The sequence below is a fragment of the Portunus trituberculatus genome, chromosome 9 (assembly GCF_017591435.1).
Source record: "Portunus trituberculatus isolate SZX2019 chromosome 9, ASM1759143v1, whole genome shotgun sequence".
NCBI lineage: Eukaryota > Metazoa > Arthropoda > Malacostraca > Decapoda > Portunidae > Portunus > Portunus trituberculatus.
This window is the reverse complement of record NC_059263.1, coordinates 8914325-8938276: the sequence shown is the minus strand read 5'-3', so window position 1 is coordinate 8938276 and position 23952 is coordinate 8914325. Positions and strand designations below refer to the sequence as shown.

Sequence of the window (23952 nt, the reverse complement as noted above, 5' to 3'; positions counted from 1 at the left end):
AGTACACTGCAATGGGTACTTTGGGGAACCCTCGGGAAGGTACAGTGTGGAAAGCCAGGTGTCGCAGCGGCTCTGTGTCCAAGGGTAAGGCATCTCCACCACAGGATCAGAGGGAAATAAGTCAAAAACGAGTCCAGGCTCACCTACGTATACTGTATGTTCCCACTTTACTTTTGACGCGTTGAAATACGTAGTCAAAAAATTTCCTAAGAGTAAAGTGTACAACGCTTAAAAAAATCTAAAAACTATACCAGATGAGAACAGGTTAACACAAACACGAAACCTGACAATGACACAGCACCTTATCACTTCATTTTGCCACACACTGACGAGCGATGCGCGAATTCCACAATCACTAACAAAATGCACTCTTTGCTTTTTATTATTTCATTGAACAAACAGGAACATACCAAGAATAAATTATCATTCTTATACAAAAAATACTACAAAGAGAGAGAGAGGCAAAAAATCATCATACAATCAATCAAACTATCAACAGAAGAGACAACGGATCTGAAATCATAATGCTATGCTAATTTCTAGCATTCACTCTGTGTGTGTGTGTGTGTGTGTGTGTGTGTGTGTGTGTGTGTGTGTGTGTGTGTGTGTGTGTGTGTGTGTGTGTGTGTGTGTGTGTGTGTGTGTGTGTGTGTGCTTTAGTAGTCAATACAGTTGCTATACAACCTCGGCTGACCTTCATAGGACATTACAAAATGGGAGTGGTCGGCGGTAGCCAATACGAAACTACATGTAAAAACTAGGTGAGCGACGCGCCGCTGCCGGTATATATTGCAGGCAGCGGCCGGGACCATCACAGTCAGCTTCTGCATCGACTCCACACACACCATGAACGCCAAGGTGACTAGCGGGGCCTCACTGGAGGCAGGATAAACACTGTAGTGTTAACAGCACACCTGATCATACAGTCAGTCCGGCTCAATGAGTCTTTTGTCACGCTTGCCGTGCGTCACTTGTTCACTACCAATCCATCACACAAGGCGCCGTGACTCACCTCCTTCATTGTTCCTTGCAGATCGCCATCCTCCTCGCCCTCGTGGCCGTGGCCGTCGCCGACAGAGGCTACGGCTCTGCAAACTGCATACGTCTGCCCAATGCACCACATGGCATCGTAAGTGATCTGAAATACTTAAGTGTGATCATCCCTGTTGCTTTTTCAATGAAGAAATTTTGTTTTAGACAACAAATTTTAAAACCAAATCCACGTTGATACCTGTAAACAAGTCTAGAGTGAGTAATACCAGTAATGAACAGGGCAGTTCAGTGGCTGTCGATGAGTGGCCCGGTGGTCCGCAGGCCACGAGGGTTGGGCGACTCAGTACACTACAACGGGTTGTTTGGGGAACCCTCACAGCGTAAGTTTTCATTCACTCTTGAGAGAGAGAGAGAGAGAGAGAGAGAGTAATTTGCTTCATGTATTTTGTGTGTGTTCCATGTACTTCAATACTTCCCAGCATTCCGTGGTGAAGCGGCTACCTCGCCTGGTTAGAAATCTACGGGACTCGGACTGAACTAGGGTTGGGCGACTCAGTACACTGCAATGGGTACTTTGGGGAACCCTCGGGAAGGTACAGTGTGGAAAGCCAGGTGTCGCAGCGGCTCTGTGTCCAAGGGTAAGGCATCTCCACCACAGGATCAGAGGGAAATAAGTCAAAAACGAGTCCAGGCTCACCTACGTATACTGTATGTTCCCACTTTACTTTTGACGCGTTGAAATACGTAGTCAAAAAATTTCCTAAGAGTAAAGTGTACAACGCTTAAAAAAATCTAAAAACTATACTAGATGAGAACAGGTTAACACAAACACGAAACCTGACAATGACACAGCACCTTATCACTTCATTTTGCCACACACTGACGAGCGATGCGCGAATTCCACAATCACTAACAAAATGCACTCTTTGCTTTTTATTATTTCATTGAACAAACAGGAACATACCAAGAATAAATTATCATTCTTATACAAAAAATACTACAAAGAGAGAGAGAGGCAAAAAATCATCATACAATCAATCAAACTATCAACAGAAGAGACAACGGATCTGAAATCATAATGCTATGCTAATTTCTAGCATTCACTCTGTGTGTGTGTGTGTGTGTGTGTGTGTGTGTGTGTGTGTGTGTGTGTGTGTGTGTGTGTGTATGCTTTAGTAGTCAATACAGTTGCTATACAACCTCGGCTGACCTTCATAGGACATTACAAAATGGGAGTGGTCGGCGGTAGCCAATACGAAACTACATGTAAAAACTAGGTGAGCGACGCGCCGCTGCCGGTATATATTGCAGGCAGCGGCCGGGACCATCACAGTCAGCTTCTGCATCGACTCCACACACACCATGAACGCCAAGGTGACTAGCGGGGCCTCACTGGAGGCAGGATAAACACTGCAATGTTAACAGCACACCTGATCATAGTCAATCCGGCTCAATGAGTCTTTTGTCACGCTTGCCGTGCGTCACTTGTTCACTACCAATCCATCACACAAGGCGCCGTGACTCATTTCCTTCATTGTTCCTTGCAGATCGCCATCCTCCTCGCCCTCGTGGCCGTGGCCGTCGCCGACAGAGGCTACGGCTCCCACAGCGTAAGTTTTCATTCACTCTTGTCACACTTGGCTGCGTCTCTCGCAGCAGTCTGGTGACTGGTGATTGGTGACTGGTGACTGTAGGAAGATGAAACCAAACACTGACACTACTTCCTTCTTATTCTGACAGTCTGAGGAGTCCTACGAGTCCTCCGAGGCCCAGTACAACTTCCAGTGGGCCGTGGACCACGACCCCTCCAGCAACGAGTACGGCCACCAGGAGGCCCGCGACGGTGACAACACCAAGGGCTCCTACTACGTGGAGCTTCCCGACGGTCGCGTCCAGAACGTTGCCTACTACGTCAACGGCGACTCTGGCTACATCGCCGACGTCACCTACACTGGCTCCGCTGAGTCCTTCGAGTCCGACGAGTCCAACGAGTCCTTCCGTTACTATGGATCCAACGAGTCCAAGTAAATCCAGATCACTTGACCTTCTCGCCCTGACCAGACACTGTCACTTGTCTGAAGATATTTTTTCTTCGAATTACGTCAATATCATCATCATCATCATGTTTATTTATTTGCATCCACATGCGCAAGGAAATAAATGACAATGCATAACTATGTCTTTTTATAGTACCTGTTATAAATCTGAGGAAGCCGCACTGTACACACAACATGTTTTGTTTGTAGCAACATCTACGTGCTTCTGCATAAGGACAACACACATAACACACCCCAAGCAGAACACTTGCCCAGTTTCAATGGGAAGCAAGAACTTCAGGGATGCAAAGCCCTCACCTGCACAGCGCGGTTCACTGTGTTTTGATATTTCTTATCACGTTTGCTCTTTATTTCATAGAAAAGGCAACCATGCAGTATTGGAAAGGTTATTTTTAAACCATAACATCTCTTACCACATTGCTCAGTGTGTGCAAAGTGCGTGAAAGGTGGCGGAGAAAAACCTAGTGCTTGAATACCACTATTAGTTGAGCTTCATCATTGCATCTTAAAACAAATATGCAACCTCTACATGATACAAGCTAATCTCTCTCTCTCTCTCTCTCTCTCTCTCTCTCTCTCTCTCTCGTACCATCCGCATTCTATGCTTTTGTTTTCTCTGTTGCGTTGTACTACCAGGCTGTCGACCTGCAAATATAGCGTCTGGAAAAGATAAGACTGATTGCCTCATAAGTATCATTATCGCACAATGGCAGAAATACCTTTATTTTTGTGGCCACACCGTTAAGTGAGAGAAAAAAAACATTGAAGTAAAGCGTACAATTTAAATCACTAACCCACTTCCCTTTCCCGCACACTTTTACTCATCGCTGAACGGCTCCAGAAAAAGTGAGAGAATGAGAGTGAGAGAGTACGTGGAGACCCCCAGAGGGCAGTGTGAGGCTGAGCTCTCCGAAGGTCGCGGCACATGGACTTGGCCTCTAGGACGTGTTGGGAGAGGGAGTGGTAAAGTGAGAGGGAGTGTTCCCATATCCCTCCTGCCCTCTCTCTCTCTCTCTCTCTCTCTCTCTCTCTCAGCTGGTTGTGAGAGGTAGGGGCGTGAGGGTGTGGTGTGCCTTCCGTCAGGTCAAGGAGGGCCGTTCTCACCTCTACATGGCCTTTCCCGCTAAACACACAACCTACTCCGCCACGCCAGGCTAATTAAGCAATACAGTGTTGTCATTCGTGGGTTGCTATCTATCAGGTTCGCTGTTACAGCACCGTGAATCACTCACTCATGATTAGTTTTCTTAATAATTCTCTCCGTACATAAACTGGACAAGGCCTGCAAAAAACTTAACTTACTTAATTGACACTCACTAAAAAGTGGCTGTAAAAAGTTATCTAGTTTATTTCTTATCATTGTTTCTTTACTGTTGAGAAAAGAACATTTGTGCCGTCGTGTGAACTTTAAGTGACCGAAGAGAAGCCTTACCGAGTTTCTCTCATGTCACTCGAGGCCCTAGGAAGTTGTAGGAGAGGAACGTGACAGCGTAGAGTTAATGCTGAGCTTCCATACAAAATGAAGGCAAGTCTACACAATCGGAAGAAATTGTTGCAACAACAAAAAATAGATGAATAAATAAAGAAAGAAAAAAATGAAAACAGAAAAAAAAGTAATTAGAATAAGAAAAATAAATTAATGAATACTAAAAATGAAATAAAAAAAATGCAAATGATGTCCATTTGGACAGGAAGCTTTCAGTGTTACCTTCTTCCAAGATGTAAGACGAGGAATTGACGGACAGTAATTGCTGAACAGAAAAGCTTAAATGTCACATGGATTTTTATTTTGACTTGAACAAATTACAACATCTTGAAATATTCTTTAACGACAATAAATAAACAAAAAGAGGACAAGAACTGAGTGTTGCTGAGCTGGTCGCTGGACTAGAAACGATCGTTTACTTGGACTCGTTGGATCCGTAGTAACGGAAGGACTCGTTGGACTCGTCGGACTCGAAGGACTCAACGGAGCCGGTGTAGGTGACGTCGGCGATGTAGCCAGAGCCACCGTTGACGTAGTAGGCAACGTTCTGGACGCGACCGTCGGGAAGCTCCACGTAGTAGGAGCCCTTGGTGTTGTCACCGTCGCGGGCCTCCTGGTGGCCGTACTCATTGCTGGAGGGGTCGTGGTCCACGGCCCACTGGAAGTTGTACTGGGCCTCGGAGGACTCGTAGGACTCCTCGGACTGTCAACACAAGGAAGAAGTAGTGTCAGTGTTTGGTTTCACCTCCCTACAGTCACCAGTCACCAGTCACCAGACTGCTGCGAGAGACGCAGCCAAGTGTGACAAGAGTGAATGAAAACTTACGCTGTGGGAGCCGTAGCCTCTGAACTCGTCGCTGTCGGCGACGGCCACAGCCACGAGGGCGAGGAGGATGGCGATCTAAAGGGGAACAGAACAGGTAAGTATTACGCCACTTGAGGTGCGAGGCAAAATCAAAGATTGTGGCGGATGGAAAGCAAGATATTTGTGTTAAAACATGAAAGAAATGAAGCTCTGCACTGTTCAGCATTGAAGCTGCGGCACAGTCACCTTGGCGTTCATGTTGTGCTGTGGAGTCGGTACGAAGCTGACTGTGCCAGTGGTCTCCTCGTCCACCAATATATAGGTGCCGGATTGCTCCTCCACGCCCACTTTTTACGCGGAGGCACACGCCCTGCTGCATTACCTGGTACTTTGCAATGCGTCACTGTACCATGTAATACATTTTATATAGTTTTTTCCCTCAAAGTCTACTGCGTCGAAGTTTTTAACTTCTTCCACTGATGGTCTTAGTAACCTGCAGTGGAGCAGGTTGTACTCAATGCACTTTCACTTATAATTCACTGTTGCCTTTCACTTGAGAAAAGAAAATCAGTCATTCAAAAAAAAAAAATTATTTTGATATTGTTCACTTTTCAAGTCACATTTCTTATCTGGCTATTGTAGTAAAACAACTGTAGATAACATATGCATGAAAAAAAATGGCCAAACTGAAGATAATGAATGGGTGGAGAACTAATCATAAGTCTCAGTCTTAACAAAAACGCTTTGAAATAAAATTGTTTTGAACAGTAAAAGCGGCACAGAACTCCAAACTCACCAGGTGAGGTGGAGTGACGTTTGCTACTTAACGAGATTCTTACAGCAGCCGTGTTGTCACGGGCACCGTAACACGACAAAAAACCATTCACTAAATTTGTATATCCGATAACAACTTGGGTGCGTGTTTGTGCATCAATGCTCTGTCTAATTTGTCATCCCTATTAGGGAGAAAAAAATAGTAATCGAGCAATTTTGATATATTCTTTATTCTTTTACGTGCAAAGAAAGTTTGGTAAATCATATAAAAATGTCCCCCAAAAGCAAAAACAAAAACAATCGCCTGCTTATGTATCATTCCCCAAAAGAGATCATAGAAAAAGAAAACCCAGACAACGCACAGACGAGTAAAAAGAGATGAAAAGAAATCAAACTGCTTGGCTTGAGGGAAAGGCAAGTCATCCATCACTGCGGCGCTGCGGGAGGCTGAGGGTTTTTCAGACACTCAACCAGCGCGGGGCTGAGGCAGTGGGACACCACAGACCACAGACACTGCTGTTATCGATCAGGCCAGGTACAAGTAAAGTCACAACACGTGCTATTATTATGTTTTTATTCATATTTCAACAGGGCTGAGTTAAGTTTTATGTCTCGTTTTTTAATATTGTTTTATTTTGTTTTCCTTAGAATATTTTTTAGCGCACGGTATCTCTGGCAGACCTGCGCATTGGTATGTGGGAAGGGGACACTTGATCTCCATAACACTTTGAACATTGAAGCACAACATTAAAGAAGTGAACGTCAATCTCTTCATACCGCCTGCGCCTCCACGCCACCAGGCACGAGGACACAGGAGCGAACAGTGACTACAATCCTCAGGGAGGAAATGATGCCTTAACCTCTTCAGTACTGGGACGCAATTTTACGACGAATTTTGGGTATAACTGGACGGTTTTATTTACATTATGAAGGGTCTATGGAGGTCAGAAGATTAATGGCCCAGAGTATTTTAATCACCACATGAGTTTTCTGAAGCTGTTTAAAATGGCCAAATAGTAACCAGAATGAATATGAAGACACGTCATGGTACTGAAGAGGTTAAAGTAAACTAACAAGGAGCCACAAACACGCCCCTCACTCACTCACTCACTCATTCATTCACTCACTCACTCGCTCACTCCCTGCCAGCAAATTCAAGTCCCTCTCACCTGAAACATCTTTTTTGTCCCTTTCACCATCTATCGACAGCTTTACCCTGACGGTGTGCAAGGAAACACACCACGTTTCATCACGGCTCATAACCCACATTCCTTCCACTGCCCAGGATTTCCTCACCCACACAACGCACTCCTTCCTTGGCTAGCGTGTCGCCGCCGTGGGAGGCCTGCTTTCTCTATCCCCACCAGTAACACTGCACACACCACACGTTAGCTAACACCTGACATCACCGCCAGTGTAGTCCTTGTAAACCTGAGAAAAATATGTTTAGAATAAGTATCTGAATTCACAAGATGTAAAACAAAGTAAAGAGAAAGACAGGTAAGTAGGCAAGCATGCACGCACACACGCACACGCACACACACACACACACACAAACACAAACACAAACACACACACACACACACACACACGCCCGGTAGCTCAGTGGTTAGAGCGCTGGCTTCACAAGCCAGAGGACCGGGGTTCGATTCCCCGGCCTTTCACGTGTAGGTGCTGTTCACCTAGCAGTGAGTAGGTACGGGATGTAAATCGAGGAGTTGTGACCTTGTTGTCCCGGTGTGTGGTGTGTGCCTGGTCTCAGGCCTATCCGAAGATCGGAAATAATGAGCTCTGAGCTCGTTCCGTAGGGTAACGTCTAGCTGTCTCGTCAGAGACTGCAGCAGATCAAACAGTGAAACACACACACACACGCGCACACACACACACACACACACACACACATACACACAGAAATAAATAGCAAATAGGATGATATTCACATGTATATATTCCCGTCACATCCTGAACTGGTACCAATCAAGCAAAGAAAACGGGGCATGGACGAGCGAGAGTGGCGGGCAGACTAAAGAGTTTCAGTAGCACCAGGCAGCACCGCCCACCACGATGACCACAGGAGGGCGCGGCGCGAGGACCAATACCGCCACTTTTAATATATTTTTTTATGAGTTTAAGCTCTGGTAACAAACTAACCTCGTTCTGAAGGGCCGTATGAGTCAAGTACGTGCCTCGTGTTGAAATCCCCCTGTAGTCTATAACACTATTTTCACCCACTGAGTTGTTTTTGTGGCGATGTATTTGTATGCACACTGTACCGCCCTTGGTCTACTAAAACACCCCAGCCTAAAGACTCTGCTCCAAATTGCCTGCTCTTCATAAGGAGTTGAAAATTTTATGCGCCTGTAAATGATTCTATACAGTCATAAGAACGTTTCTTTTTACATCGTATTTATTAAAGAGGTTAGACAATTAGAGAACCTTAAATTGACGTAACTCCAGAAAATGTACAATGACTCAAAGGAACATTCATGTATAACACAACAAGAACAACAAGAACGTGTACGATAAACTGCTTCCTTTCGCAATTTTTCATGTGGTGTAGGGACTGAAGTTTAATGTTTGGCTTGCACACACACACACACACACACACACACACACACACACACACACACCGGTAGCTCAGTGGTTAGAGCGCTGGCTTCACAAGCCAGAGGACCGGGGTTCGATTCCCCGGTCGGGTGGAGATATTTGGGTGTGTCTCCTTTGACGTGTAGGTGCTGTTCACCTAGCAGTGAGTAGGTACGGGATGTAAATCGAGGAGTTGTGACCTTGTTGTCCCGGTGTGTGGTGTGTGCCTGGTCTCAGGCCTATCCGAAGATCGGAAATAATGAGCTCTGAGCTCGTTCCGTAGGGTAACGTCTGGCTGTCTCGTCAGAGACTGCAACAGATCAAACAGTGAAAACACACACACACACACACACACACACACACACACACACACACACACACTCTGATAATAATAATAATAAAACAAAGCAGAAACAAAAGGCAGCAAAAAGCAATGACAACAGTGTGTAAATCTCTCACTTTCCTTATAAGACTAACAATTTGTGAGCTCTTAATTTCAAATATAGTTAAAAATCCATTTTTCTCTATGCACGAAAGAAAAAAGAATGAAAAAAAAAAACACAATAATCCTGCTTGTTTAAAAGACAAGAATGTTAACGAAGCAGAATGAAACACCCTGACAGTCTGGTTTAGTCTGGTCAAGTATTTCCTGCAATGATAAGGCAATCAGCACCCGGCACATTTACTAAGGGTGTGGCTGCGGCTTGCAACACGCCTTTCTCAACCTTACGGGCATCACATCCACACCCGGCTGTCCCTTCCACTCCTCAACACGGGTGCGGTATGTGTTACGACCCGCCTCAATACACCTGGTTGCAGTAACACAGGTGTGCCCTTAGGAAATGGTAGGGCTGCTGTGTGCTACTTTAACCCCCTTCAATACTGAGACGCATTTTTACCATGATTTTTGGGTATGATTACACGATTTGATTTGCGTTAGGAAGAGTCTATGGAGGTCGGATTAATGGCTTGAGTCTGTACTATTTTAATCCCCCACATAAGTTTCTGAAGCTGTATAAAATCACCAAATATTAACCAGAATGAAGAGGAAAACGTGGCATGGTACTGAAAGGGTTGAAGGTCTGAGTGTTGCTGGGGTGTCTGGCTTCATCCTCCCTCCATCCTTCCTCTGCGTAATATTTTATTTTCATTGTTTGTTTATGTCAAACTTTTTTTTTTTTTTTTTTGTAAAGCTTCATTGTAGTGTTGGCTTCTTTTCCCTTCATGTTACTTTAGATGATTAGTTAGACTGTTTTTTTTTCTTACACACACACACACACACACACACACACACACACACACACACACACACACACACACACACAGACACACACACACACACGACACACACACACACACACACACACACACACACACACACACACACACACACACACACACACACACACACACACACACACACACACACACGAACAAACAAACACACACACACACACACACGAACAAACACACACACACAAAAAAAAAAAAAAAAATAAAAACACACACACACACACACACACACACACACACACACACACACACACACACACACACACACACAGACACACACACACACAAACACCACGTGCCACTAACGTCTAATATCTTCGCTCCCTCATAAGGCATGAGCTGCATGATTATATTTTGCATATGTATAATTTTTCTTCATTATACATCGGTAGTTCCATTAATACTTTCCTTCGCCCCAAAAATAAAGCCGCCGCACATGTAAATACAACGCAGGTGACTGCCCTACAAATGCCGCGCAGCAGATGGTGTAACAGTCAGTCCGTCGGTATTAAAGTTACCGTATTATATTCTTTGCTGGCGTGGTGTGAAGGAAGGAAGCAGAGAAAGGTCGCCTGTCCCGCACCACAACGGCTTTACGGCAAAAGTCACTCCTTGAATGCTAAGGCAGAGACGGATGGTGACTCACAACAAACGTGAGGGCAGGCGGCGGCGCAGAGGTCACCGCACGGACGTAATGAACTCACGAGTCCTAAGTTCAAATCCCGCCGTGTTAATGGGATCCTGGAGCGGTCAGACGTCAACTTCGTGCCGCCATGAGTCGTGACGCAGCGCAGCGGTGGGTGGCTGCGAGGAGTGGAGGCCCCGGTTCTCGCCAGCACAAGGAGGGGCGGCAGCTTTCACTGAGGTACCCATAAATAACTAAAACAGGCCACTAAACAAAATACTCACCTTGAATGTGTTATATTTAACGTCTTGGGCAGCGATACAACATCGTTACTGCAATACTTTCACTCAATACTACGCCAAGGTCAAAATTTTGTACTAAATACACATAAATCAATAAAAAAACTAAAATAACTGGCTAGGTTTGTATGTTTGCACCTGAATACTCGTACAACCCATGCATGGATCAAATTTTCTCTATAAAACTTGAAATCATTACAAAACAAGACAAATATTTCAAAGCAATCCTCAGTACTCAAGGTAAGGCTTCCAGTCATTCCTTAGAGCCGCTGCGTCACGAGTCCCGCTATCACCGCCCGGCTCTAGTCAGAAGTCGTGACTTAAGTGACGTGAAGATGTAGCGGTGCGGTAACTCGTGAAACACCTGAACGCGCGCCAGACACACAGCGGCACGTGTTACCAAGGTGAGCACGTGCCCCCTTGCGTAAAGCCGCCCCCTGGCCCCCCACTGCCCCCACAGGTCCCACACCACCTCGCTTTCTTCCAGCGCTGCCGGCAGACGCACCAGCCCCAGCCGCGTGCAGTGAGTGGGTCAGCTGCCTCACTCTCCTGTGCTCTCGCTGATACTCTCCCCTCGTCAAGGTCACGGTCGATGTTGCTGAGTCAGTCAAAAAACTCGTCTTCTGTAAAGCATTGAAAGCAGCGACGCGTTCACCCTGGAGGCGTCCCGGTGATTCTGAGTCTAAAGAAGGTCGATATTGATGCTGTGTAGCGGGAACATGAGTGAGTCAGGAGGCGTAAGGAGGCAGGCTGGGCTTAAGGAAGTATAGGAGCAGGCGTTGACCCGGAAAGACGCGAGTCACTAGTGGGGAAGTTGTTGACGTTAAGCTGAGGTTAAAAAAAGAACCAATGGAAGGCTGACTCAGTGATATTTTTTTTTATTTATTTATCTATTTTACGTTATGGCCTATAGCACCTGTAGGAATACTTGAAGAGTATATGTGGGAAACGCTGTTAAGCTTCCGCCTATTAGTGGCGCATGCAATTTTATTTATAGTGGTACCCATATTAGGGCACATATCATCATCCAACCGCATCTTGGGTGTAACCACCTAGAACCTGGGTATCATGGTGACATGTAGGTAACTTTAAACCACTCGACAAATGGCATATCTTCAAAGCGCTATGTGGTGGGATTCGAACATACGCGTAGACATCTGCCCAATCCCAGGCTCACCATCTTATCCACTACGCCACCGCCTCCCTAACCGTGTGGGGGAAGATACTGGCGATAAGCTGAAGTTAGGAGAAGGAAATATCAATGAAAGGCTGACAAAGTGACAGAACTGATGACTCAACAGTGTGGTTCCTGGTAGGGCGAATGACTGATGGGTTGTAATACAGAAGCAATAGTAAGTGGAAGTGAGAAGGTATATATGTAACCAATGGCACGTGACGCTTCAAAGACCCCGCTGCAGGAGGCTCAAGGTCGAGGAGGTTAGGAGGCTTAACAGTCTGGAAAAATCTGCTACTATTAATTATGTTGTCCTAAAAAGGCATAACACACAACAATTAAAGAAAGTCGGGTAAACAACCTTGTACACCACAAACAACAAGAGAGAGAGAGAGAGAGAGAGAGAGAGAGAGAGAGAGAGAGAGAGAGAGAGAGAGAGAGAGAGAGAGAGAGAGAGAGAGAGAGAGAGAAGAAAAAAATGCGGCTAATGTCTAATGTGGAAATTTCAACTCTATTTCAATGCAGCGAAAGTATCGAGTGAACTGTTCTGTTTACCTTGTTGCTCCACCGCTCCCTCCCTGCACATGCTCCGCCCAAATCAGACCAATTGCGACATCCCAATAGAAATTATGAAGGAGGGAGGAGGAGGAAGAGGAGGAGGAGAAGGATGTTGATGCCGCAAGTCCGTACCTCTCTGTTAATCATCACACGCACTAATGAACGCACACACAGACAGCTACCAAGGCCGCCTCCTTTACTTTTTTCCCCTACTTTTGATCAGTCGCACTTTATCTAGGTGAGAAGCAAATAGTTAAACGCTTGCCTCACCTGGGCATCTGAGTGACGGTCAAGGTCAGGGAGGGAACACCTGTGATTGCTTTACCTACGTTGCTTTTGGAAATGTAGGTTAATTGTTCGTAGTTTTTCGTTAAATGAAAGTTAGAGGGCCAAGGTGGTCACTGTTGCTAGAAATTTGGGGTGTTTAGAGTCAGCTTCTTAGTTGCACAGGTAGGTAAGTAGGTGGGCAAAGGCAGGTAACCATGTAATTTGCTAGGTAGGTGAATAAATACATAAAAAAGTAGGTAGGTAAGTAACATGGTAAATAGGTAGGTGGATAGACGGGTAGGAGGATGGATAATTGGGTTCCCAGACAGTTAGAAAGGTGGATAAACAGTTGAATTAAAGTGCATGAAATATTAGTATGGGAAGAGTGAGGTGCTTAGTGTTTGTGCAATGATGGATGTGGAGTGCATGAGACAGGAGGAGAGGAGAGTGGGAGGAGCAGTGGTGAGAGAATGCAACACATATCTCGGCGACTTCACTGAGCAAGTACGTGCGTAGAGTGTTGCTTACGGTCTGGCCTTCAGTACCACGATCGACTGCTGGACCAATAACTAAAACCAATAGAGCTAAATCTATTCGTGAACCTGCACCTTATTGGGCCTTTAATTACTTATCTATCATATCGCACTTGTGTTACCTTTAGCCGGTGCCTCTCCTATTTAAACTAAAATAAGTAAACTGGCCAACTCCATTACGACTCTTTTATATTGAGCTATTTATCAGGTGGGGGGGTACAAGAAATCAAGGGCTTTTTTTTATCATTTTTTTTCTTAGACTTTTTTACCAGACTCTTTTACTCAAGGCACTCAGATAGTATGGGGACTAAAAGACTACTACTACTACTACTACTACTACTACTACTACTACTACTAGTACTACTACTAATACCTGTAGACTCCTTCCAGAAGGTGAATACTACGGTCCTGTCAATAGTGTTCATACACTTCAAAATACAACTATATAATTGTCGTGATCCGAACTGTTGCACGATGCTGCTCAAATTCTCTGGTTATTGCTTATAAATACGCGAGTTTTTTCTACCTTTACTTTAACAAAAATAATATTTATACATAAGATGTTCGATACGGCGCAGTCGAATGACAATCACAATTTGTTCATGTAGGTATCCCACATAATTACAACTCTATGATTACAAACGCATCATTGAAATACCTGTGATCATCTCAAATTAGGTGATTATTTGTATAAGATGCATTCCTGTTTGCTGAATGAGGTCGTTTGTTAAATTTGCGGCTCTAAATATGGTCATCTGACGAGGTGATGATGAATTAGATGTCAGTGTGTTTTTTGGAGTGGTGATGAAGACTGGTGCTGATGACAAAGGTGGACCTCTGTTTATAGTGAGAAATTCTATTTAAATGTTGCTGTCTTACATATTTCTGACATACTTATAGTTGTCAAGGTATAAAGATATGTATGTAATTTTGTTATGCTGATTATAAATGGTGATGATGATGATGATTAAATCTTCAACATGTGTCAAATAGCCACTCTGTTAATACGTTGCGACGTCTTCAGCTGTTTGGCACCACGCCCTTTATGCACTGAAGACTAAGGTAAAGAGAGACAGAGCCGCAGCAGGAGTGATTCAAGGTTATGACAGTAAAAGTGCGGACCAGTTGCTTAACGTGGGTAGTGCTATGTTTACTGCTCGCCGCGAATCAAAATAAAAACCGTAGACAAAATTCTGACCATCCTTTTTTCCCAACGCAAGATTGGTCAACAAGGGACGATGGGATGAGAGAGAGAGAGAGAGAGAGAGAGAGAGAGAGAGAGAGAGAGAGAGAGAGAGAGAGAGAGAGCGCCGGCTACCCACTGCCACGGCCGGTATATAATGCAGGCAGCGGGTTGAAGGATCACAGTCAGCTACCACACCGACTCTACCACACACCATGAACGCCAAGGTGAACACCACGGCCCTGCATTGCCGTGGCCAAGCTAAGGGCGAGACCCGTGAAAGAAATATCAAAATCTCATCAAGAACTTGTTATACATTTTTCTTGAAATTATCAACTGTTAAATACATTGAGTCATGAATTACTTGTGGCACCGTGACTCACTTCTTTCATCGTTCCTTGCAGATCGCCATCCTCCTCGCCCTCGTGGCCGTGGCCGTCGCCGACAGCGACGAGTTCAGAGGCTACCGCGCCCCCAGCGTAAGTTTTCATTCACTCATGTCACACTTGGCTGCGTCTCTCGCAGCAGTCTGGTGACTGGTTACTGTAGGGAGGTGAAACCAAACACTGACACTACTTCCTTCTTGTGTTGACAGTCCGAGGAGTCCTACGAGTCCTCCGAGGCCCAGTACAACTTCCAGTGGGCCGTGGACCACGACCCCTCCAGCAACGAGTTCGGCCACCAGGAGGCCCGCGACGGTGACAACACCAAGGGCTCCTACTACGTGGAGCTTCCCGACGGTCGCGTCCAGAACGTTGCCTACTACGTCAACGGCGACTCTGGCTACATCGCCGACGTCACCTACACCGGCTCCGCTGAGTCCTTCGAGTCCGACGAGTCCAACGAGTCCTTCCGTTACTACGGATCCAACGAGTCCAAGTAAATCACCGGCTGCCATCCTTTCCTCCTGCACCCTTCCCTCCCCTACTAGTCTTTCGCAGCAGTGCACAATGGCTGCTGAGTTCCATCTCATTCCGTTATTTATTATCATTAAATAAATTATTCTGCATTATGTCTACGTTTTCTTGACTTTTTCGTTCTTAGCCACACTAAGTGTATGGGCGAGGACTCTTCCAGCATGTTGTCCTCAAACATCCACAAAAGATACTAAAACACCCTCTACTGCCACATATTCTTCATATTCGTCACCTCGAGTGTCACTCCGTTGTTGTATCGCCATTAAGTAGAGTAACCTGCTAATCGTCATTTGTACTTTTCATTGAGCTATGCGTTTCTTTTCTTCACCACAAGAAAGTGTGTTTGAATATGAACAACTTCATAAGCTTGAAAAAATATTACTTAGAAAGTTGATAGCCGTAGGGTAGTTTTGTACTGGAAAAAAAAAAAAAAAAAAAAAAAAAATATATATATATATATATATATATATATATATATATATATATATATATATATATATATATATATATATATATATATATATATATATATATATATATATATATATATATATATATATATATATATATATATATATATATATATATATATAATACCAGTTAGGAACATGACGATATACACACAGATAAAACCATAAGAAGAAAATGAAGTACATGTGTAGTTGTGCAGCACAGGCTATGATAGAAAAAAAATGGGAAGACGAGGCAAAGTTAAGAGGAGTAAGAGATAAATTCTGTTGAGAATTGACAGCTTACTGCTTAATTAATTGAGTGATTACTTGATTGATTGACTGACTTGCTGATTCGATAGTACCTAGTGCAGGACCAAGACGACAAACACGACACGCAGATCTAGCACGGTGATGGAGAGGCACACCACATCACGAAACGCGACCACCACAACAGTGAACAACCGCAACCTTGCTCCTTACGCACAGCTCTCCAAATGGTACTGTTGTGCGGCGCGAGTGACCCTGAAAGGACACGACATTCCTGTTAAGACAACACTTTCTCTCCAGCTGGATCATATAACTCCCTATACCTGCTTCTGTATTTCCAGCTTCCTTTGCTGAATCCAGTTGAGAGGGAGGTTTCGAAACGCTCATCTCAATCTTTTGGACCTGCTCGGGGTCTGGCATCTAAATTGGTGTTTTTCTTTAATCGTTTTTGTTGCCCTTGGCCAGATTTTCCCTCTTACATAAAAAGAAAAAGAACTTCTACAGACATCCTACACATGATGCATTTTCATGATGGATAAGTAAAATAAGTAAATGAACAACCAAATCAATGCCAGTTACGCTAGCTGTACTCCACCGCTGCGTCAGTCATTAGACACGAACATAAGAAAAAGAAGGAAAGCTGGAAAAAATGTAAGGCCAACACTGCGATGTCCCTGCATGAAGCATAACTATCTATACACCATCGTCCTCAACAACAAATCAATGTAATTTTCTTTCAAACACTAACAACCTCCTTCATTCATCATCACTCTATTTGCGAGTCAATTTCTTTCTATCAGACCTGGAACCCTCATTTTTTTTTATCTTATCCTGATAACTGACCCTGAAGATTTTGTTTATGCCAATACGTGGATAAATCACAAAGCACGTCTGGATAAATGACTACACTACACAGCTCCACCATACTGTTTATAAATTCTTATATTAATTTTACTTATTAAGTGGCCCGAGGGAGGTTTTCTTGAAAGCTAATTATCAAGGGAACTAAAGATTACGAGTTTATAAATAGAAAGTTTTAAGCCAATAAATAATTTGGTTTGTGTTAATTTCTACTTGCATTATCACTCACACTATATCTAGTTATTTCTAGGGACAATCGGACAACAGAACTGTACATAACTGGATCAAGGAGGGAACTTGATTTCTGCTATAGGCCAACGAAAAAAAAAAAATATATATATATATATATAAAAAAAAGCGAGGCACAACTCTAGTCAGGGAGGCAGCCAAACGTTTTCACCTGGACGAAGCTACTTTCTCTGTATTGGCGTACTAATTCATTCCTTTCAATTCTTTGATTTATCTATCATCTATCTATTCATCTGTTTTGATTTTATTAATTACCTATGTATTAACGGAAGAATAAGTGAGTGAGTATTTATTTACTCAACTATTTATTCGTCTATCTATATCTGATATTTTCTTTTTAAAGTGTGAGTCCCACGTCATATTATTGTCCACCTATTAAATCAGCGATACCACGCCACACTCACCATTGCCTCTCTCAAACATAAAAATGAGTAATTATCTCTTTTCAAAGCTTCATTTTAAAACTTTCACATTAGCAATCTTACACTTGCAAACTGCATATCAGATCAGACATGTAAGTAACTGTAAACATAAATGAGTATATGGAAATGGGGCACGTATACAAGATCAGGACTTAAAGTACACATACAAACAAAAAAAGTTTACGGTAACCATTTCTTGTTCAAACACACTAATATCGTCACTTCAGCCTGGCAATTGGTCAAACAGGAGACGAAACGACGCCTCCTCGACAAAAACTCGGCCCGGTGCTCGCCGCTGCTGGTATATATTGGAAGCGAGGGCCGGGACCATCACAGTCAGCTTCTGCATCGACTCCACACACCATGAACGCCAAGGTGACTACTGGGGCCTGGCTCTGCTGTGGCCGGGATGAGGGCGTGGCTCCTCACAGCATTTAGAAAGGCTCGGAAATCTTCGTCTTGGATTTGCCGTCTGTCACATACATCCACACAGGAACTACCTACTTGTGACGCCGCGCCTGACTCATCTCGCTCACTGTTTCTTGCAGATCGCCATCCTCCTCGCCCTCGTGGCCGTGGTCGCCGCCGACAGCGACGAGTTCAGAGGCTACGGCGTGCCCAGGGTAAGCTCACCAAACACTGTCATTGTTCTTGTCCTTGGATGTGTCTCCTGCAGCAGTCTGGTGGGTCTGTTAGGTGTCTGTCCATTGCCTCAACTAACACAACACTGTTCCTTGTGTCGCCAGAGATCCTCTGAGTCCTTCGAGTCCTCCGAGGCCCAGTACAACTTCCAGTGGGCCGTGGACCACGACCCATCCAGCAACGAGTACGGCCACCAGGAGGCCCGCGACGGTGACAACACCAAGGGCTCCTACTACGTGGAGCTTCCCGACGGTCGCGTCCAGAACGTTGCCTACTTCGTCAACGGTGGATCTGGCTACATCGCCGACGTCACCTACACCGGCTCCGTTGAGTCCTTCGAGTCTGACGAGTCCAACGAGTCCTTCCGTTACTACGGATCTAACGAGTCCAAGTAAACGCAACCACCACCGCAACCTTTCCTTCCTGGCTAGTCTCCCGCAGCACAGACACAGCGGCTGCTTACCTCTGTCCCATCCTGTTATTTATTGACCTATTTATGATCATGAAATAAAACATTTCGCATCATATCCACGTGTGTTTACCATTCCTGCCGCCTGGACACACTCACAGGACAGGTGAATACTCTCCTCCCTCGTGCTGTCCTCAAACACAGCACAAGCTGCCCATGTGACTTCTACTATCGCCACTTTCTCATAAACGTCAGCTGTACCACTGCTTTGTGTCCTCAGTGTTGGGAGGCTTCTAGATCAATCAATATATTAACCGATCAGTGACTCAGTCATCACCAGTGCACTGTCCTTTGACTTAGTTTTCATTTTCTAATTATCAATAGTATTCTCGGTGTGTGCACTCATGAAAGCCACAATTAGCCTGGTTCATGAATAGAAAATGTTAAGAAGAAATAAAACCAAGTACATAAAAAGAATAAAAAACGAAATACTTGCATCAAGATGTGCAGAGTATTGGTACTTTGTATATCACATAAGGTGGAATGAAGAATAGTGATTGATCAGTGCTCGGTCATCATTAAGTTTTTGCATCAACATAGTTTTGTCTCACCACTAGAGTGAAATGGAGAATGGTGAGGGTGGGAGGAAGAAGACTACCAGCATGACTCAAACATTCAGCTCACTTCCTTCGTCATGACCTCCATGCATCAGACATCACGAAATGCTAAGTCACTGTAACGTGTTCGATGTGTCAGAATTCACATCTTTCCCTCCCAGTTACTCACTGACTGACTGATAAGAGAAGATGAGGAGGCGCGGTGCAGCTAAAACTTCAGCAACAAACCTACAGACTATATGGTCAACACTATGGATGCAATAACAGATCAATCCATACATTGCAAATCAAAACCATTGATTTGCTTTTTGATCGGTATTACATTTTTTTTTCTATAGATGGCGCGCCACATTTCCAACAGGACACATCTACAAATTTAGCAGTTTTTAGAGTTATGACATATTTCCTCCAGGAATATAGCATATCACCTACACACAGTAGCGGTAGGGAATATACTGGGTACTAAGTTGCTGTGTAGGAATTATGTTTCACACTTGTCCTTGTGTAAGAAATGTGACTAATGTGTAGGAGCTGCGGCAGCATGGCATAACTCCTACAGTTATACTGTCATATCTACAAACATTACATAAGATCATAAGCAAAAGTCTGCAGAAGATTTAAGTATATAAGATAAAACTACAGAAATTGGAAATCACATAAATTAAAATGGAACTTTTTGTTTCTCACTAAAGCATACGTACATAAAAATACAATACTAGCCATGTTTGGTACAGGAGCAGTGGAGTACAAGAAATTCCGTCTGCCACGTCGAATGTCGAAATAAATACTGCTGAGTCGAGATTAAACTTGAGTTAACTAAAGTCTGAATCATAACGATACTACGCAGAATGTACATATAGCAAGCTGAGTGTTTGTTGACACTTGAAGGTCGCCTGGAGTGAAGTGAGCCAGAAATATCGAATAAAGAGACTCACTGCTAAGAGGATGCACATACACAAGTGTAAGAAATGTGACACAAGAGATTATTCTGTGAAGCTAATGTCACTACTCTAAAACGGCTAAATTTGAAGATGTGGCTGGTAGAGTACTAGGTTTCTGTGTAAGAAATGTGCTGGATACTTATTTTTGTGTGGAAAATATGACCACATATGTGTGGGATATGTGGCAGTACTTCAATTACTGTAGATTTGTATAAGTGATGACGCCTCTTTCTATGTGACAGGGGAACCGACCAGGGACAGCAAATTTTTTTATAAAAGAAAAAAAAAAGGCCCACCGAGATGCCTGTTTCCGAAAATGGTCAAAAGAGTTAGCCAGATGTAAAAGATAAGTGTTTTGAAACCTTCCTCTTAAATGAACTCAAGAATAGACATATTAGAGTCTATGGTTCAAGTCATAGGAAAGTGGAAATACAGTAGCACACAAGGAATTCCAGAGTTTGCCAGAGAAAGGAATGAATGATTGAAAATACTGATTAACCCTTACATTAGATAGGTGGACAGAATACAATCATTACGATACATGAGAGAGAGAGAGAGAGAGAGAGAGAGAGAGAGAGAGAGAGAGAGAGAGAGAGAGAGAGAGAGAGAGAGAGAGAGAGAGAGAGAGAGAGAGAGAGAGAGAGAGAGAGAGAGAGTCACACGTTGCTTGAGTACAGCACGAAGGAAAAGATCTGTAGCCACAACCATATCGTTCAGGAAAAGACACCATTTAGTTACCTTAACGGGATTGTCCCTCGTCTTCTCTGGCCTCATGTATCTTTTCACTATTCTTTTACTTATCTAACACAATGATCAGATAAGTTTTTTAATTGTTCACGTACTCAATTTTTTCTACCTAATGTATTGAGAAACATTCGCGTGCCACGTCTCTTGGTGCATTGTAACATTCATCTGCCTCTCTCTAAACTTTCCAGCGCACGACCCTTCCCTTCACGCCTTATCTAACGAAACCTTGACCATTTAAATCCTCCATAAGCTGACAGCAGGATTTCTTAGACACAAATAAATGGATGAAAACATTTAAGAAAATATGGAAAAGGACAATGTTTATGTAAAATCTAAACCATCTTACCAAAAAATGCTTGCACTGAGTTTCCAATACCTTCTACTAAACAAACAAAACATGAAGACTGCAACAATTATACAAGTCTTGCAACAAACACACAGATATCGTCACTTCAGCCTGGCGATTGGTCAAACAGCAGACGAAACGACGCCTCCTCGACAAAAACTCGGCCCCGGTGCTCGCCGCTGCTGGTATATATTGGAAGCGAGGGTCGGGACCATCACAGTCAGCTTCTGCATCGACTCCACACACCATGAACGCCAAGGTGACTACTGGGGCCTGGCTCTGCTGTGGCCGGGATGAGGGCGTGGCTCCTCACAGCAGTTAGAAAGGCTCGGAAATCTTCGTCTTGGATTTGCCGTCTGTCACATACATCCACACAGGAACTACCTACTTGTGACGCCGCGCCTGACTCATCTCGCTCACTGTTTCTTGCAGATCGCCATCCTCCTCGCCCTCGTGGCCGTGGTCGCCGCCGACAGCGACGAGTTCAGAGGCTACGGCGTGCCCAGGGTAAGCTCACCAAACACTGTCATTGTTCTTGTCTTTGGATGTGTCTCCTGCAGCAGTCTGGTGGGTCTGTTAGGTGTCTGTCCATTGCCTCAACTAACACAACACTGTTCCTTGTGTCGCCAGAGGTCCTCTGAGTCCTTCGAGTCCTACGAGTCCTCCGAAGCCCAGTACAACTTCCAGTGGGCCGTGGACCACGACCCCTCCAGCAACGAGTACGGCCACCAGGAGGCCCGCGACGGTGACAACACCAAGGGCTCCTACTACGTGGAGCTTCCCGACGGTCGCGTCCAGAACGTTGCCTACTTTGTCAACGGTGGATCTGGCTACATCGCCGACGTAACCTACACCGGCTCCGCTGAGTCCTTCGAGTCTGACGAGTCCAACGAGTCCTTCCGTTACTACGGATCCAACGAGTCCAAGTAAACGCAACCACCGCCGCACCCTTCCCTTCCTGGCTAGTCTCCCGCAGCACAGACACAGCGGCTGCTTACCTCTGTCCCATCCTGTTATTTATTGACCTATTTATGATCATGAAATAAAACATTTCGCATCATGTCCACGTGTGTTTACCATTCCTGCCGCCTGGACACACTCACAGGACAGGTGAATACTCTCCTCCCTCGTGCTGTCCTCAAACACAGCACAAGCTGCCCATGTGACTTCTACTATCGCCACTTTCTCATAAACGTCAGCTGTACCACTGCTTTGTGTCCTCAGTGTTGGGAGGCTTCTAGATCAATCAATATATTAACCGATCAGTGACTCAGTCATCACCAGTGCACTGTCCTTTGACTTAGTTTTCATTTTCTAATTATCAATAGTATTCTCATTTTCGGTGTGTGCACTCATGAAAGCCACAATTAGCCTGGTTTATGAATAGAAAATGTTAAGAAGAAATAAAACCAAGTACACATAAAAAGAGTAAAAAACGAAATACTTGCATCAAGATGTGCAGAGTATTGGTACTTTGTATATCACATACGGTGGAATGAAGAATAGTGATTGATCAGTGCTCGGTCATCATTAAGTTTTTGCAACAACATAGTCTTCTCTCACCACTAGAGTGAAATGGAGAAAGTTGAGGGTGGGAGGAAGACTACCAGCATGACTCAAGCGTTCAGCTCACTTCCTTCGTCATGACCTCCATGCATCAGACATCAAGAAATGCAAAGTCATTGTAATGTGTTCGATGTGTCAGCATTCACATCTTTCCCTCCCAGTTACTCACGGACTGACTGATAAGAGAAGACGGGGACGCGCGGTGCAGCTAACGCTTCACAACAACCTACAGACTATGTGGTCAACACTGTAGAAGTAATAACAGGTAAATCCATACATTGGAAATTAAAGCCATTAATTTGCTTATTTACTGGTACTAGATATTTCTTTTTTCTATAGATGGTGCGCCACATTTCCTACAGGACACATCTACAAATCTAGCAGTTTTTAGAGTAATGACATATTTCCTCCAGGAATATAGCATATCACCTACACACAGTAGCGGTAGGGAATATACTGGGTACTAAGTTGCTGTGTAGGAATTATGTTTCACACTTGTCCTTGTGTAGGAAATGACTAATGTGTAGGAGCTGCGGCAGCATGGCATAACTCCTACAGTTATACTGTCATATCTACAAACATTACATAAGATCATTAGCAAAAGTCTGAAGAAAATTTATGAATATACCTAAGATATAACTTTAGAAATTGAAAAGCACATTAATTAAAATTGAAAATTTTTCTCCCACTAAAACATACGTATATAAAAATACAATACTAACAATATTTGGTTCAGGAGCAGTGGAGTACAATAAATGACGTCTGCCCCGTCGAATGGTGAAACAAATACTTCTGTGTCGAGACTAAACTTGAGTTAAGTAATGTCTGAATGACAACGATACTGCACAGAACGGACATATTGCAAGCCAAGTGTTTGTTGACT

General features: G+C 44.1%; 3 protein-coding genes across 11 annotated transcripts in view; 2 read left to right on the top strand and 1 right to left on the bottom strand.

Annotated features, from left to right (window-relative positions):
• The first annotated feature begins 826 nt into the window (after positions 1–826).
• Positions 827–23952, top strand: part of LOC123501300 (pro-resilin-like) — a 28915-nt gene continuing 5789 nt past the window's right edge. Inside the window, exons 1-3 of one of the 8 annotated variants that reach the window (XM_045250063.1) lie at positions 827–858; positions 2541–2603; positions 2734–3167. In XM_045250063.1, coding sequence (XP_045105998.1) covers positions 847–858; positions 2541–2603; positions 2734–3021 — 363 coding nt within the window. In that variant the 5' untranslated portion in view covers positions 827–846 and the 3' untranslated portion in view covers positions 3022–3167. Of the gene's footprint in view, positions 859–2259; positions 2368–2540; positions 2604–2733; positions 3168–18089; positions 18177–18349; positions 18425–18547; positions 18971–21660; positions 21763–21935; positions 22011–22133; positions 22568–23952 lie in introns of those variants that run through there. The other 7 variants (XM_045250062.1, XM_045250064.1, XM_045250057.1 and 4 more) reach the window with 7 other exon arrangements.
• LOC123501288 (pro-resilin-like) overlaps positions 4821–23952 on the bottom strand; it is a 34405-nt gene continuing 15273 nt past the window's right edge. Inside the window, exons 1-3 of one of the 2 annotated variants that reach the window (XM_045250044.1) lie at positions 5588–5723; positions 5363–5437; positions 4821–5239 (exon numbers count right to left, since the gene is read on the bottom strand). In XM_045250044.1, coding sequence (XP_045105979.1) covers positions 4952–5239; positions 5363–5437; positions 5588–5599 — 375 coding nt within the window. In that variant the 5' untranslated portion in view covers positions 5600–5723 and the 3' untranslated portion in view covers positions 4821–4951. Of the gene's footprint in view, positions 5240–5362; positions 5438–5587; positions 5724–23952 lie in introns of those variants that run through there. The other variant, XM_045250043.1, reaches the window with a different exon arrangement.
• LOC123501301 (pro-resilin-like) lies at positions 14813–15645 on the top strand. Its single transcript, XM_045250065.1, has 3 exons — positions 14813–14860; positions 15038–15112; positions 15229–15645. Exons 1-3 carry the CDS (start codon positions 14849–14851, stop codon positions 15514–15516), a joined length of 375 nt encoding a protein of 124 aa, XP_045106000.1. The 5' UTR covers positions 14813–14848; the 3' UTR covers positions 15517–15645.